Source organism: Danio rerio, chromosome 2 (genome assembly GCF_052040795.2).
Source record: "Danio rerio strain M-AB ecotype USA chromosome 2, GRCz13ab, whole genome shotgun sequence".
Taxonomy (NCBI): Eukaryota; Metazoa; Chordata; class Actinopteri; order Cypriniformes; family Danionidae; genus Danio; species Danio rerio.
In genome coordinates, this window is record NC_141022.1 from 57,402,995 (window position 1) to 57,421,857 (window position 18,863).

The following is an 18,863-nucleotide window of genomic DNA, read 5'->3' on the forward strand; positions in this document are numbered from 1 at the left end:
CTGGAAGGGCATCCGCTGCGTAAAACATTTGCTGGATAAATTGGCGGTTCATTCTGCAGTGGTGACCCCTGATGAATAAAATGACTTAGCCGAAAGAAAAACAATGAGTCGAAACAACCGATTCTTGAAGGTTTTTTTATGTTTAGCCTACTCAAATTTGTAAAAACTTATTAGTTAATTCCTTTATTGGATGTCACGGTGGCGCTGTGGGCAGCACAATCGCCTTACAGCAAGAAGGTCACTGGTTTGAGCCCCGGCTGGGTCAGTTGGCGTTTCTTTGTGGAGTTTGCATGTTCTCCCCATGTTGGCATGGGTTTTCTCCAGGTGATCCGGTTTCCCCCACAGTCCGCTGGTGGGTCATTCCACTGTGGTGACCCCTGATTATTAAAGAGACTAAGCCAGGGGTCACCAATCTCGCTCCTGGAGGGCCGGTGTCTCTGCAGGGTTTAGCTCCAACTTACCTCAACACACCTGTCAGGAAGTTTCTAGTATATCTTGTAAGAGCTTGATTAGCTTGTTCAGGTGTGTTTGATTAGGGTTGGAGCTAAAATCTGCAGGACACCGGCCCTCCAGGAACAAGTTTGGTGGTCCCTGCACTAAGCTGAAAAGAAAATGAATAATTGAACAATTCCTTCATGTTCCTCCAACACAAGTCGATTGTGTGGAACCCAGCATTTTTTTGAACATTTTTTTAATTTGTCATTTTAAATATGCATTTGAACTCAATGTAGAGAGAAAATATTACAATGGAAATATTAAGAAAATGAACTTAAATTCACTGCTTTTCAAATGTTTGGGATAAACAGGTAGTAACTAAGTAATAAAAAAAAATGTTTATAAATTTTTTTTTTTTTTAAGTTTGTCTTGCTTGCCATAGCTATTTATATATATATATTTATTTATATATATATATATATATATATATATATATATATATATATATATATATATAATATATATATATATAAATATATATATATATATATATATATATATATATATATATATATATATATATATATAAATATATATATATATATATTTATATATATATATATATATATATATATAAATATATATATATATATATTTATATATATATATATATATATAAATATATATATATATATTTATATATATATATATATATATATATATATATATATATATATATATATATATATATATATATAAATATATATATATATATTTATATATATATATATATATATATATTTAAATATATATATATATATATATATTTATATATATATATATATATATATATTTATATATATATATATATATATATATATATATATATTTATATATATATATATATATATATATTTAAATATATATATATATATTTATATATATATATATATATATTTATATATATATATATATATATATATATATATTTATATATATATATATATATATATATATATATATATATATATATATATATATATATATTTATTTATATATATATATATATATATATATATATATATATATATATATATATATATATATATATATATATATAAAATATATATATATAAATATATATATATATATATATAATATATATATATATATAAATATATATATATAAATATATATATATATATATATATATATATATATATATATATATATATATATATATATATATATATATTTATATATATATATATATATATATATATATATTTATATATATATATATATATATATATATATATTTATATATATATATATATATATATATATATATATATATATATATATATATATATATATATATTTATATATAAATTACTGAAATTAGGGGAGATTACTGAGCTAAGGAGCCAGCCGTGTTGATCACAAGCACGTGATTCTCTCGAAATTAGTTTAAGAATAAACCACACTTATTTGCAGTACTATGTATTTTTTTATGTTACTAAATGTAAAGGTACAAATGGATTAAAACATAACAGGGCTCAACAATAAGGACTGCCCAATGGCCCGGGGCCAGTGCAAGAGATGCTTGTAGACAGGATCATTACTGGCCCTATCGGGACAGGGCTGCCTTGTCACTAAAGTTTCATTTGCCTGCGTTTATTTGTCAACTGCATGCATTTTAAGTTTGTTCTATCGAGTCAGGTCACACTTTACAATAAGGTTCATTAGTTAATGTTAATTAATGCATTTACTAACATGAACAAATATTGAACAATACATTTACTACTGTATTTGTTCATGCTAGTTAATGTTAGTTAATGAAAATACAGTAGTTCATTGTTAGTTCATGTTAACTCATGGTGCATTAGTAATGTTAACAAGCATGGACTCGGATGTTATTAATGCATTAGTAAATGTTCAAATATGATTAATAAATGCTGTACATGTGTTGTTCATGTTAGTAAATGCATTAACTAATGAACCTTATTGTGAAGTGTTACCCCAGGGGCCTGTTTCTGTAAGGAGGTTTAAACAACTCAGAGTTTAAACTTGAACTCTGAGTTGATTTACCGAGAGATTAAAAACTCTGAGTTTTCGGTTTCAGAACAGCTGATCTGAGTTGGGTCAATCAACTTCGAGTAGACCAACTCAGAGTTAAGCGCGCACACCGTGACTTTAAAAAGGCATTATCAATGGAGCGCAGACATTACGAGTGACTATGGCAATATCTTATAAAAGAGATCACCGTTTCTTTCTCCAGCTGAACTTGATGTTCTCATGCAAAGTTATAGCAAATTTGAGTGTATATATTTGAAAAGAAGCAACCATCAGTGAAGAAGAGACAGTTAGCGTGGGAAAACAGCTGCTCAAGTTAATGCATAATTTCACTTTTTAAGTATTTAAATATTTAAGTATAATAAAATAAGTAATGTAATTTTTTTATACATTTATTAGTTTTAAATGATTTAACAGTGCACTTGTGTGTCTGCCTTTTTTATTGATCAAGTGATAGAGGTTAATATAACATTTAGAAGGTAAGCAGTACTAAAAATAATTTTAGAAAGAATAATAATCCCATTAATCTAGTTAATTACATGCATGTCGTAGGTGAATTTAATTTAATTATTTATTAAAAAAGGATAAGCCATTCTCGTACAGTTCTTCTGTGTGTGACTAAAATGTAGGCAATAGCTATGTTTCCATCCAAATATATTACATAAATGTATGTGCAAAACTGGAATATTGCTTAAAAGATGCGAATAAAATTCCATCCAACGAGTCAAAGAGAAAAAAATCGTCACTTCCTGATTAAAATGGCACCAAATATCAACAGGAAAAACAGAATTTACTGTGGTAGAAGAAGCTGCGTCAATTAATTCTTTATTTAGCCTAATTAATGTACTGCCTCGATGTCAGAAGACAATGCTGAAACACAATGAACACATGGGGGCGTCTGATGCCATGAGACACGGAGACTCTTGACACGCACCAGACGTTCGGAGGTAATTAATAATATACACTAATACTGAAACAGTAAAGGCATTTTGAAATGACTTAAACAATATTTTTTTGACATGTTACAGTGTGCTCAGCCTGCTGGTTTGCTCATTTACACACATTTTCATTATCATATGATCATGATCTTTTTTTAATGCACATACTGTAATTTGTTTAGTAAAAGTGTTTCCATCGTAGTTTATGCGCACATTTTCTATCGAATAAAAGTTTATCCTACTCAGTTATGCGCGTTTTTTTATGCATATTTTAAAAAGTTATGTGCATCATGACGTTTCTATCAATCGTTTTTATGCACGTATCCAAAAAAAGCATAAAAATAGGTGGGTGGAAACGTAAGGCTATGGCGAGAAATACCGCTTCATCTTTAAAAAAGGGGAGGAGACCGACAGAAACTCTGAGTTTAGAGAATAAAACCTGCTTCTGACCAGGTTAGATTCACAGAGTAAGTTACCACAGTAACTGACTCTGAGTTAAAGTTACCTTTCTTTCAGAAACAGGCTTGACTTACCCTGCTTTCTCGAGTTTAACAAACCTGCCATTTTGAAACGGAAAACCCAGAGTTTCTCTCATTTCAGGGTTAAAATACTCTGAGTTTTCAGTTAACCTCCTTTCTGAAACAGGCCCCAGGTCTTCTCTGTGATGTTGTAAACACCATATTGCTTTTCGGTTTCTCTTCTCTGATTTGATGTTTTGAGCATGCTGTTCTTTTCCTCCGTAACCTGGTAAACAGCGAAGTGACGGCAACATCAAAATATAAAGGTAAACGAAAATGTCTATTGTTAACACCATAGAAGCAGATATTTACATGGGAACAACACAACGAAAAAAAAAATGATGTTTTGCACAATTTGCTGTCAGTTTGGCAAGTTAGCCACCTTTTGTTTTGTTTGTTAGTGTTTCAAACTGCAATAAAATACATGCACATTTTCCATACTGCGCTTTTTGTTTGCATAACACTTTGAATTTTGCATGTTGAATTTATTAAATATATATATATATATGTTACGACTGAAGTTTATTTATTTGTCTATTATTGCGGTTTGTACTCTTTTTCTTTTGTCCCGCCTCCTTGCTGTTCTTCTGTTGTCTTATAGGCTCCCACGCCGGCGTGATTCCCTGCTCTGATTGGCTGCTGGTCTACGAGGCCTGTATAAAAAGGAGCTTCCGGCAGGAATCGGGGAGCGAGGTCGCTATTGGACTACTTATCCTATGTGCCTTACAAAGACGTGCACGCGGTAGCTGGCAGTGTTGATTGTTAGAGAAGCTACGAATCGGAGGATACTCGTGGTAAAATAGAGAACAGAAAGGACAACCTTAAGTCTTGGGTAGACGCAATGGATGATGAATCGGATGATGACAATCAGGAAACTGAATTCCATGAAGTACGATATAATAAAAGAAAAAAAGGAAACAACATGGGTGATGAGTCTGAATATGAGCAGGCGTGTTCAGGCGGAAATAAGGAGACGGGACGAAGGGTAGTGACAGTTAATGAGGAAAGAGAAATTAAAATCTTAGTAACTTTTGTCAAGCAGTCAGAACAATATGTGCATCCTGTTAAACTATCAAAAGCAATAGAGAAAGAAATAGGATCAGTAAAAGGGGCAACATGTCTAAGTAATGGTAGAGTTTTGATTAAATGTAAAGACGAAATGCAAAAAGCAAAGATAATGAAGCTAAAAACATTGGCTGGTGATAAAATAAACTGTATTGAAGTAGGGTCAAAAAAGAGTGGGGTTATCTCAGGTGTACCTTTAAATGTAACTATGGAGGAAATTAAAGGGAACTTGAGTGGAGGAAAGGTTGGCATGGCCAGGAGACTAATGATGTGGAGGGACAATAAAAAATGTGAGAGTCTTTCTGTGTTGATACACTTTGAGGAAAAAAATCTACCAGCAAAGGTGAAACTAGGCTTCATCAGCTACACGGTAAGAGAATATGTTCCTCCTCCTCTTCGTTGTTATAACTGCCAACGCATGGGTCATTCTGCTGCTTTATGCAAAGGGAAAATGCGTTGTGCAAAATGTGGTGAAGAGCATCAGTATGGGAAGTGTAGAGAAGGAACTAAGTTAAAGTGCTGTAACTGTGGAGGCGAACACAGCGCTGCGTATGCAGGATGCCCAGTTCAGCAGCAGGCACGTGAAATTCAAAAGGTAAAGACCAATCAAAATTTAACATATGCAGAAGCAGCTCGTAAAGTAAAACAGCAGACAGAAACACAAACTCATAGGGAACATGTACAAAATTCTCAAGTGAATAAATCTGAGAAACAAAAGAGTATGCTTCAGAATGACTCCATTGATAACATTAGTGTGAATAAAATTGACTTAGTGGCATTCATCTGTGCAGTGGTGAACGGCACCGCACAGGTAGAAAGAAGGTCTGACAAGATTAAAATTGTGGCAGAATGTGCAAACAAATTCCTGAATTGTACAGATATATCGGCTGAACAAATCCACAAGATATTAAAAGCAAAAGAAGGAAAGAAAGAGTGGAATGTGATGGTAAATTATGATGCATCCCAGAGTAGTGATATTTAACATTATCATGTCTTTCCTATTGCTTCATTGGAATGCCAGAAGTTTGATTGCTAATGGACAGGAGTTTAAAAAATACATTGGAAATATGAGCAAACCTCCTGATATAATTTGTATTCAAGAAACGTGGTTATGTAGACCATTAAATTTCAAGCTGAATGGTTATGAAGTAATAAGGAAAGACAGGAATAATGGTAGAGGTGGAGGGTGTGCAACTTTCATAAAAGAAAATGTGATTTATAGGTATGTAAATAATGAAAGTGAAACAGAAAGCATATGTATAGAAGTAATGGGTGAGCATGGGGTAATCAGAATAGTCAATTTTTATAATCCTTGTTTAGAATTAGCTGTAGACATATTAGAAAGCGCTATAGGTGAAACATCAAATAAAATTATTGTATGTGGTGATTTTAATGCACACAGTAGTATTTGGGGTAGTAGGAAAACAGATAAAAATGGAGCAATAATAGAAAATTTCATGGAAGAGAAATCTTTAGTGTGTCTAAATGATGGCAAGCCAACAAGAATAGATATAAGAAAAGGTAGCGCATCATGCTTGGATCTTACAATAGTCTCAGCATCACTAGCTGGTAAATCTAAGTGGTCAGTTTCTGGAAATAATATAGGAAGCGATCATTTTCCTATCATCTGTAAAATTCAAAGTAAGGTGCATACACAAAATTGTAATAATGGTATAAAATGGGTATACAAAAGTGCAGATTGGGGAAAATTCCAAACAATATGTGAAAACCTTTTTAAAAATATAACACTGGAGGGAAATATTGATCATGTATATGGTAAGGTAACAGATGGTATTTATTCTGCAGCATTACAATCAATCCCATTAGCAAATGGCACAAGAAAGAGGAAAAATGTACCTTGGTGGTCTGAGGAATGTTCAAGGGCAATCAAAGAAAGACAAAAAGCATTTAGATCTTTAAAAAGAATGCTCACTCCAGAAACAGTCATAGATTATCAAAGGAAAAAAGCTTATGTTAAAAAGATTATCAAGAGCACAAAGAGGGCAGCCTGGCAAAATTTCTGTAATACAATAGGCAGAGAAACTGATATGAATACAGTTTGGCATATGATTAAAAAGATGAATGGAACTGATAGCTCCAGGAAAATACCCGTGATGGAGGAAAATGGAAAGATCGCAATTACAAATAAAGAAAAGGTAACAATGTTGGCTCAAACATTTGCTAAAGCTCACAGCATTGAAAATCTAGATGATGTATTTTTAACAAAACGTCAACAGATTATGGAATTATATGGAGATGTATGCATGAAAAAGATAGATTTTAATAGTAGTCTAGATGATGAATTTAAGTATTTTGAGATGAAAGTAGCTATCAATAATTCAAAGAATACAACACCAGGTAAGGATATGATAAGTTATCAAATGTTAAAAAAGTTACCAGTTAAAGCATTAGAGATATTATTAGAGGTAATTAACCGTATATGGAATGAGGGTGTTTTGCCCAAGCAATGGAAAACTGCAGTCGTGCTCCCATTAGTCAAACCTGGGAAAGACAAAACAAAGCCTAGCAGTTATAGGCCTATAGCCCTTACATCCACAATATGTAAAGTAATGGAAAAAATGATTGTTAAGAGATTAAATTATATTTTAGAGAAAAGGGAAATATTAACAACCTTTCAAAGTGGGTTCAGGAAGAATAGATCCACAAATGATGCCTTGATTTTATTCGAAAATGAAATTAGGAAAGCTTTTATAATGAAAGAGTATATGTTAGCAGTTTTCTTTGACATCGAGAAAGCTTATGATACATTATGGAGGGAAGGATTGCTTATTAAATTGAACAAAATAGGTATAGGTGGAAAATTTTATAACTGGGTGTTAGACTTCTTATTTGAACGTACCTTTCAAGTTAAAATTGGAGAAGAATTATCAGCTGCTTTTAATATTACAAATGGTACACCACAAGGCAGTGCAATTAGCCCCATTTTATTTAATATAATGATTAATGATGTTTTTGATAAGGTTAACAAGGTAGGAATAGGACTTGCACTTTATGCGGATGACGGAGCATTATGGAAAAGAGGACGCAATATTAGAAATGTTAATAAAGGAATACAGGAATCAATTAAAAAAGTTGAGGAATGGTCTCTGGAATGGGGCTTGAAGTTCTCAGTATTAAAAACAAAATACATGATATTTACAAAAAACAAGAAAATAGTACATACAGATTTAAAGTTATATGAGCAGATATTGGAAAGAGTACCTGTTTTTAAATACCTTGGCTTATGGTTAGATGAAAAGTTAATATGGAAAATTCATATAAATAAAATTGAAACAAAATGTAAAATTATTATAAATTGTATGCGTTCAGTTGCTAGTCACAGATGGGGAGCTAGTCGTAGTGCATTGCTGTGCATGTATCAAGCATTGATTCGATCCTGTTTTGATTATGGCTGCATTGTCTATGGATCTGCATCTAAGACTTTATTAGGAAAATTAGATACCATACAAACCAAAGCGTTAAGATTATGTTGTGGAGCAATTAAAACATCCCCTGTAGATGCAATTAGGGTAGAAATGGGAGAAATGCCTCTTGAATTTAGAAGGATAAAATTGATGATGACATACTGGGTAAATCTCCAGCAATCAGTTAGTAATCATCTTACTCGTAAAATACTAAAAGATTGCTGGGAATACTCATATGAAGGACAGGACAGTTTTGGATGGAGGAGTAAAAAGTTGGCTAAAGAATATGGTATAGATAACATGATCTTCTGTCCCAATATACCACTCACTGATGTCCCACTATGGAGAGCACCTGAACCACTCATAGATGTAAGCTTGCTAAGTAAATCTAAAGATGAATATAGTGGAAAAGAAATAGATGCGTATTTAAATAATAAGTATTATTCAACTTTACAAATTTTTACAGATGGTTCCAAAGAACCTATTAGTAAAAAGATAGGAATAGGTGTTAATATTCCAGAGTTCAAAGTAAATATTAGTTTAAAATTGTCCAATAATCTATCAGTATACACTGCAGAGATAACAGCTATAATTATAGCATTACAATGGGTTGAACAAGTCAGACCAAACAAAGTAGTAATCTGCTCAGATTCATCTTCAGCTTTAGTTAGTATAGCAAACTCAAAATCAGATAGAGAGGATTTAATAACAGAAATCTATTTATCTTTATATAGATTAAAGGAAATAGGAGTAGTCGTTTATTTCTGCTGGGTTCCATCACATATTGGGGTATCTGGTAATGAAGTTGCTGACAAATTAGCAAAGGAAGCACTAAATAAGCAAGAGGAGGTACATGTACCTCTGGGGAAAAGAGAGGCAAAATCGATTTTAAAGGAAAAACTAATAAATAAATGGCAAATTAGATGGGATAATAGTAATACTGGAAGATGGCACTATAGTATTATACAGACAGTAGGGACAACACTAAATCAAGGAAGAAATAGGAAGGAAGAGGTGTGGTTATCAAGATTAAGATTGGGACACACAGGGTTAAATGCAACACTTGCGTTAATGGGTTTACATGAGGATGGGAAATGTGATGTATGTGGTGTAACTGAAAATGTAGATCATGCATTATTTATATGTAGCAAGTATAATAAACATCGCGATATGTTATTCAGTCAGTGTGGGGAAGATAAAACAATATATAAAATTATTCTAAGAAAAGGTATAATAGATTGGCAAGTATATAGAGCGTTTATTAGGTATATCGAGCATTCGGGTTTAGGTTATAGATTATAGTCTAATATTTATGGGTGAGAATATACTCAATCATTGTCATGAAGGCCCTTTATGTTAGAGGAGCTGAACACGCAGCGCTGACATGAGTATGTGGTCTAGATGCAAAGATTGGAGAATATGAAACATCCAAGGTTTTTTTTTTTTTTTTTTTTTTTTTTTTTTTTTTTTGTCCCTTTCCCTCCCTCCTCGTTTCTTTCTGTTGCCCTTTCTAATATTCAGACCCATCATCGGAGTAAGATTCTGTACAGTAGGTGGCGATAATGCTTTTTAATGGGTTAGTCGCCATAAAACAGAAAGAAGAAGAAGAAGAAGAATCGGGGAGCTCATTTCTACTGCGTTCGGTGTTTGGAGTGGAGCTCCTGGGTTTCCCCTCACCCCTTCGGCCGACGACCAACAATAATCACCTTTGTATTGATGACCATCCTATGCTTGAATATTTATTGAGAGTTTGAGCGTGTAGGGGTGACCTGCCTATTTATTTGATTACTTTTGACTTTGTTTATATTAGGGAGTCAGGTAAGATTCTTGTATGTTTCTTTAAATAGTAATAGGTAAGTTAGTGGATGTATTTTATAGATTCTTTTGTTATTTTGGCCTGTGGTCACCCTGACGAAATGCTCGTTTATATATAATAAATATCTTCATATATACTCTCAATTGAGTGTGTGAGTTTGGTTGTCGACCGAAGGGAATCTTTTGCTTTAAGTTTTGTTTAGTTTGGGAAATCCACCACCCCAACACATTTGTTTGTTCTTCGTTTATTATGCCCTTTTTGTTTCCCCTAGACTTGGGGCGTAATAATATATATTTTTAATATTTAAATTCTAGATTTACTGACATTAATTTTGACATTATTTAATATTTCTGACTAAAATGGCTATTAACTTCTCTCTCTCTCTCTTTTTTTTTCTTTTTTTTCTTTTTTTTTTTTTTTGGTGGGGCCAGTCAAAATTTTGCCAGGGCAAGTAAAAATCTGAATCATTGGCCCGGTTGGGCCAGTAGCAAAAATCTTAAGTGTTGAACCCTGTATAATATGTTAGAGATGCCAAAAGGATAAAATATGCTTGATGTAAAAAGAAGAGAGAAGTAAAAGAAGAAATAAGTTTCAGTAATAGACGAATGATGTATGTGGTAATGGGGTGGGAAAATGATAAGCTTGTGCTTCATCCTGCACCATTTTCGTCCATGTTGAAATGCATTTTTTGTTGAAGATATTTCATGTATGATAATTCTGATTGAAAAATAAATAAATAAAATCACAACATAATTAAAAAAAAAACTTCAAAAATGTATGCTCAACAGACTTATAATATTAGTTATGAATGGATGCGTTGGAACGATTGGGTAGCTTCACAGAAACAAAGGAAAATTAAGACCTGTTGTAAATGATTTAAGACCTACAAGACAATATTTCAGTGAATTTAACGCAGAACTTCTTGTCTGGTCTGAGACCCTATTTCATATAGTATATTTATCAGGCAGTGAAGATAAGTGATTTGTAAAGAAACGAGGCAATTAAAAATTGCACAGTTCACCGGAAGCCCTGGGGCTGGCTAGCTGAAAACGAAAAGTCTGTGTGCATATAGCCCATTTTGATCAATTTAATGTGCTTTGCAGAATAAAAGAATTAATTTCTATTTTTTTAAACTGACCCCAAACATCTGAACATTAGTGTTACCTACTATTACATTTTAAGTTGTCACTAGTTATCAAATATATCATCAAATATTCACATTTCCAAATCAAATTCTACTCAAAATGGAGCATTGATAGCCTTTCACTTCATCAATAATCAAAAACACCTGTTGTTGAGTAAAATGAGATTTCGCCCTCGATGGTTTTACGATATTTATTCATTGATGGTGTCATGTCGTGAGTGTTCAGCAGGTGGAGCCACAAACACACACCTAATGAATGAGTGGAGTTTAACACGAGCAGCTGCTGGCGTTTATCAGCTGATTGAACAGTGTTTGTCAGAGAAATCAATAAAGACCTTTTTGAAGCTCTCGTCTTTTACAACGCCAGATTTTGACCTGATAAAAACCTCGACCAGATTCAACTCCATCTTCTGAGAAGCAGCAATGTGTGAAACATTAAACCAAGAGGCCTAAATCAAAGACCTTTAATGAGACATGATTTCTACATGTAAATATTGCAGGTTCCAATCTGATTTCTAATGACAAATGAAAAGCCTACAGCTTCCATGCGCTCTTCATCATGGAGATGAAGTACTCGTCACTGTCGACAGAAGCGCTGACGCCGCTGTAGTAATTCACAAACTCCTCCAGGGTCACCTGTCATGTGGAATAGTGATGGGTAAGTTAATGTTAATACAGTAGTTAGTACAAACAATGTCATTAATTACTATTTACTAGGGCCAGACAGTATCTGATCCCTGCTGAAAAATCCAGCTTAAACCAGCCTAGGCTGGATTTAGCTGGTCGACCAGGCTGGTTTAAGAGGGGCTTTGGCCACTTCCAGGCTGGTTTCCAGCCATTTCCAGCCTGGTCTTAGCTGGTCAGGCTGGGAGATGACCAGCTAAAACCAGCTTGACCAGCCTAGCCAAGCTGGGAGTCCAGCCAAAACCAGCTATATCCAGCTTAAACCAGGCTGGTCAAGCTGGTTTTAGCTGGTCTTAGCTGGTCATTTTCTAGCCTGACCAGCTAAGACCAGGCTGGAAATGGCCAAAACCCCTCTAAAACTTGGCTGTTCAACCAGCTAAAACCAGCCAAGGCTGGTTTAAGCTGGATTTTTCAGCAGGAATGACTTTTTTTTTGGCTATTTCTGTGAAGAATTTTGTACAAAAACCTACAAATCCATGTGGAATTACTTTGAGTATAGTAACTTAAAACTTGGCTCATGAATAATGTCCCATGAAGGGTAACGTCTAGATAGGATACAGCTGCGGATTCGCACATCAATATAGCATCGTGTTTGTGACGCTGTGTTCCAATAATGAATGTTTTTACAGTATTGTGACGCTTGGGGTGGGGGTAGATGTTTAAAAAAAAATACAATTATTGGGGAAATTTAATAAATAATTCTCATCAACTTCTGCAACTATATCTGATCTACCAACAACCCCATTCAAGTGCTTTGAAATCTGCATTGTTGTTCAATGTTTGGCGTAATCTCAAAAGAATTATGGAGAGAGGGTGGGACCATAGATATTTTCATTAGATGTCACCTACGCCAGGGGCGATTTTTAGGATTTTCATTTTAGGGGGGCTCAGCTCTTTATAAGGTAAAATATAATAATAATAGTAATAAGTAATAATATATAAGCCTAATATTACATTTATAAATAGTAGTTTAATAGTTAAAAATGTTTGTTTAATATGGGTTGTATACTAGTATTCCACTGTATTACACAGACAGGTACAGCCATTTGAGTTCTGAGTAAGCCAGAACTCAACCCCACTATTACTGTAGTAAAAACCACTTTTTATATTTAAGTGCATTTTTTGTTTCCATGTATTAAATAAATTAACTGCCACTTTCCTGATTAAATGACACACAAACAAATATATATTTTAAGACTTACAGGCTAATTCACATTTACCAATCTAAAAGATAATAATAAATAAGAAGTATTTTAATACTAGACAACACTTGTTGACATGTTTCTGGTTCTGTCATTGACTCAGTGACAGTTAAAACGAGTACATTCTCTAAGTACTTCTGTCGCTGTGTTTAATCCTTTCTGAGCAAGATTCTATGGTATAGTTAATGCCACACGAACTGTAAAGTGTTTAATATTGGTAGTTCATTTTGAAATGAAAATAGCGAAATGTTAGTTTTCACTGGAGGAAACCGCAGTGCTGATGAGGTGAACGCTGAGAAAACCCGACTGCTCCTCCATGACATTGGGATACAGGTGATACAAGGTTATCTATATCAAAGAACTGCCAATAAGCAAATATTATAACCGTTTTTCAATAAACACACACCTCGTTCTCTCGCTGTCCACGGCTGTGGTTTGTTGATCAAATGAAAAACAAAAGTCGAGGAGGAGCCGAATTCTGCAGCAGTTTTCTTTTCAATTTTGAAGGGGACTGAGGCGACATTTTTAGTGTACAGTTTTTGAGCTAATCACAAAAGTTTTAGGGGGGCTGAGCAGAAATATAGTGGGGCTACAGACCCCCTAAAATAGGCCTAGCAACGCCCATGGCCTACTCTAGGAGGAATTATGGACATAAATTTGTATGCAAAAACCCGGAAGCGAGTTAGCATTTTATCAGTTTTGGCTTTCTCGTCCCAAATTTAATGGGTTTTTTCAATGTCATTTCAGTTAAATTGCTTAAAGTTTGTGGATACCAAACACTCAAGATACTTTCACGTTTTATCCTACGAAATAAAACACATCAGTTATAATCCACTCTTGCCAATCTTTTATTTTATTTTATTTTTTTAATTATTATTTTTTTTTAAAGCTGTTACGCTTTTTTGAAAAGACGGTTGCTATCAAGTTGCTAAATGGGACAACAGGCGATGTCAGAGACATTATGTCATTGAGCTTATCTGGTCTGAAACGCAGCCCGCTTACAATGGACGTTTGGATTTGTCTATTATTTAAGTATTTTCATGAATGGTATTTTATAGTTTGTAGCATTTTTCTAATATGTGTGTAGATAATGCCTTCTCTTTAAATAACTGATTATTTGATTTGAGTGCATGGACAATAGTATTTAAACTCTTAATTACTTTTTTTTTAATTATACTTTAATTTTGAGTCAAACAGGACCTTTTAGTTTTTAGACCTAAAATTGAAATGTTAAATATACATGTGCATGCATATATATATATATATATATATATATATATATATATATATATATATATATATATATATATATATATATATATATATATATATATATATATATATATATATATATATATATATATTTATTATCTTTAATATAAAAGTCAATAGAGTTAGATATAATTAATATTAATTTCATTAGTTACTTGCCATAAATTATCTAAAAAATGTACAGTAATCCCATTATTTCATTGAGTGGAAAGTAATTTAATTATAACAACTAGTTGGAAAAACTATGGATATTTAGAAAACTTTTTTTTATGAAAGTTTATTAATATTACATTTTTAAAATAATATTTAATTATTATCAAAATATGCAATTTTCTCCCAGTACAATTTTAAAAATGCTAAACTATTCGCATCCAGACCAAAGCCCATGTGAAAAAATACTATAGTATTTTAGTATTTTTACTATGGGTTTTTGAACCAGACTACAGTTCCAATAAAAGTCCACATGAACCGGGAGCTGCTGAGACTTTTATTTCTTTATTATTCATATTTATTGTTGATGTAGTTCCAACTGAAACTGAATACATTCAGTGCTTTTGTTGTTTTTTAAAAAATGCGTATTTCAAAGCATTCAGGGAGACCTTTAGGAATGTGCCACAGTTAATATGCAAAATTTTTATCAAACAATATATAAACACAAATACTCTTCTCTAAATTTAGGAAATTATACCTTCTAGTCGTGAACTAATTTCTCAATAGAATTTTATTAAGCATATGCAGTTTTTCTCAATGTTATTGTTCTGTAAAAACTATACTACTCAGCTTCTCTGAAATAACTGCATACAGAAAGTCATTGTGATGTTCAACAGCCTTATGACAGGGACTTACTGACAACAACCAATGATTTGTTATAGATTATTTTAGTTTATACTTAATATGTATCAAAGTATGCAAATGGAAACCTTTATTAGACTGCGAATGCATCCTTAAAGAATAGGGAAAATGATACCTTTCCATCTTTGTCATGCGGAGAGTCAAAGCTGTCGAGGAAAGAGTGGAAGACTTGTGTTTCTGTCCACTCGCCGCTCTTGTATTTGGGGTGATGTTTGCTGTTGTAAACACCCTGCAGATCCTCCACGGTCACGACGCCGTCTCCGCTCTTATCAAACTTCTGGAAAGCCTGTCTGATGACCTGCATCCGTGTGCTCGACATGGGTGGCTGAAAACATCAAACAGGACTGCATTATCATTTCTGCGTCCTCCAAACATAAATAAAGCATGCATTCACACCGCTTACTCTTAATTTCTCCAGAAACTCGTCGAAGTTGATGCTGCCACTTCCATCTTTGTCCATCATGGCGAAGATCTGCTGCGCTTGATCTCTCCCCACAGACACGCCATAATCCTGCAGACCTCTGACAAACTCCTGGAAGTCGAGAGATTTACTGCCGTCGTCGTCCATACTGCGAAACATCCTGATTAAAATGTTGAGTTTCTGTGTTATCATTAGATATGACAATATTTATACATGATTAATATTGTGTTCGCTTCAAAATATCTTGAATAATTATTTAAACTTTTAGGGCGTAATAGTTTAGGAGTATTCAGATTGTTGCATTGGCAGTGGTTGTTTCTTATATTCAAACATTTTTACTAGTTAATGTGGACTACAATATAAAAGAAAAATCTTAAAGTAATAAAAATGATGTTTTGTTTAACTCTGTAAAGTAATGTTCATTTTTTGAACATCAGTTAATATGCACACACCGGCCACTTTATTAGGCACACTTGCATTAATTGCTTGTAATCACAATCACAAGGCAGCAACTCAATGCATTTCGGCATGTAGACATGATCCAGACGACCTGCTGCAGTTCAAACCGATCATCAGAATGGGGAAAAAAGGTGATTCAAGTGACTTTTGAACGTTTGAATGTTTGTGGCAGAGGGGCTGGTCTGAGTATTTCAGAAACTGCTGATCTACTGGGATTTTCACGCACACAATTTCTAGGGTTTACAGAGAATGGTCTGAAAAAGAGAAAATATCCAGTGAGCGGCAGTTCTGTGGGCGCAAATGACTTGATGTCAGAGGAGAATGGCCAGACAGCTTCCAGCTGATAGAAGGCAACAGTAACTCAAATAACCACTTGTTGCAACCGAGATGTGCAGAAGAGCATCACTGAACACACAACACGTCCAACCTGGAGGCGGATATGTTACAGCTGCAGAAGACCACACCGGGTGCCACTCCTGTCAGCTAAGAACAGGAAACTGATGCTACAATTCACACAGGCTCACCAAAATTGGACAATTGAAGAAACGTTGCCTGCTCTGATGAGTCTCCATTTTTGCTGTGACATTCGGATGGTCGGGTCAGAATTTGGCATCAACAACATGAAATCATGAATCCACCCTGGCTTGTATGAACAGTTCAGGCTGCTGGTGCTGGTGGTGGTGTTATGGTGTTAGGGATATTATCTTGGCACACTTTGGGCCTAATAGTACCAATTGAGCATCGTGTCAACACCAAAGCCTACCTGAGTATTGTTGCTGACCATGTCCATCCCTTTATGACCACAGTGCATCTTCTAAAGGCTACTTCTAGCAGGATAACGCGCCATGTCATAAAGCGTGAATCATCTCAGACTGGTTTCTTGATCATGACAATGAGTTCACTGTACTCAAAAGGCCTCCACAGTCACCAGAGCTCAATCCAATAGAGCACATTTGGGATGTGGTGGAACGGGAGATTTGCATCATGGATGTGCAGCCGACAAATCTGCAGCAACTGCGTGATGCTATCATGTCAATATGAAGCAAAATCTCAGAGAAATATTTCCAGTACCTTGTTGAATCTATGCCACGAATGAGTAAGGCAGTCCCAAAGGCAAAAGGGGGTCCAACCTGGTACTAGTAAGGTGTACCTAATAAAGAGTTATAGCCTTGTCTAATGACAACTACAAAAGCATTTATTGACCTTAAATTATGTAAATTCTTTACAAGTTAATTTAACACATTAAAATAAAAATCTATAGTGTTCTGGAGGTAATATTAAGGTGGATAAAACCTAGCTCATAATGACAGAGTATTCAGTTTTTGGTGAAAGCCTTTTTAGGTGACATGAATATTTCTCTTGCCTTCCAAGACCCTTGATTCCCGCGGCTCCTCGGCTGAGGCACTGCTGTCGGAGATCCTGCAAAGCGTCTGCTGCCATTACTGATACCTGAACAACAGAATCGCAATAAAACAATACACAAATCAATGTTTGATCACAGCTACACGTCAGACTTTAACAATAATCATTTATTTGTTTGATAAGCAGCGCTGAACTGCTCTTAAAGACGTCACGTGAGCAAACAAGTTAGTTTTATGTTGCCTTGGAAACGAAAACTCAGAGCATCGCCATAACAACTCTGTACATAAACCGTCGTAAACCACGACAAACGTGAAATATTTAATGTTTCTCGTGGGCTTTTTTAAATTGAGAGAAAAAAAGGACTCCTTTATAATTTGACTTCTGTAATATAATGAGCATCTTCACGTCTCTTTTAAGAAACATTATACATGAATAAACAAATAATACAACAAAAGCTTCGCTATATGACAAATATTAACAATTTATTTAACCTCGTCAAGCTGATGAGTACTTTTATAGTTGGCAAAACATGTATATGATTAAGTTACATTCAAATGAACAAGAAGGAAATCGTAAATACCTGCTGTGTGTCCTTTTGGTGGTCTTTGTTATGTGCAAGCATCTCTTGTTTCTCAGGTGCACCTGCGTGTTTCTCCGCCCTCACGCTCAACTTGGTTTTTGATTGGCTGTTATGTCTGTCAATTAACATGACTGTCTTAAATAGGCGTTAACTATGGCAAATCTCTGCTATTGATTAAGATTGTAAACAGATTAAATATATTTTGGATGCTTTTATTTGATGGACGCACACATACTGACTGACAATTAGTCTTTGTTTCAGAATTAAACAACTACAATAATTTTTTATTGTTTCTAAAGGTATTCATAATTGTTAAACAACGCACATTTATATTTTCCCGAATATTTGTTATTTTAATGTTTGACAGTTTTATTGTAGTAACAGTATAAACTTAAACAGCAACTATGCGGTCGCAGTTTGACGTCATATTAGGCGAGAATCCTCGGTCACGTGTTGTTGAATTGAACTGAAGCTGTTAACGGTGGGTGAAACACGGTTTAATTCCATTAAATCGTGCATTTTTTTCACATTTACCACGGTACACTACACGTCAATACAGGTAATGAGTACTGTCTTCATGTCTGGAGCTAGTTTGGAGGTTCAGGAAGTTTTGT

General features: G+C 34.0%; 1 protein-coding gene and 1 long non-coding RNA gene across 3 annotated transcripts in view; both read right to left on the bottom strand.

Moving 5' to 3' along the window:
• The window catches only part of LOC147846549 (uncharacterized), a 1,651,758-nt gene that overhangs the window by 854,231 nt on the left and 778,664 nt on the right, over positions 1-18,863 (bottom strand). The window lies entirely within an intron of this gene.
• On the bottom strand, positions 11,595-18,283 carry capsla (calcyphosine-like a). 2 transcript variants are annotated; one of them, NM_001017676.1, is given in 5 exon segments: positions 11,595-12,053; positions 15,543-15,752; positions 15,831-16,008; positions 17,671-17,756; positions 18,250-18,279. In NM_001017676.1, coding segments are annotated over 4 exon segments (567 nt in total). In that variant the 5' UTR covers positions 17,748-17,756; positions 18,250-18,279; the 3' UTR covers positions 11,595-11,951.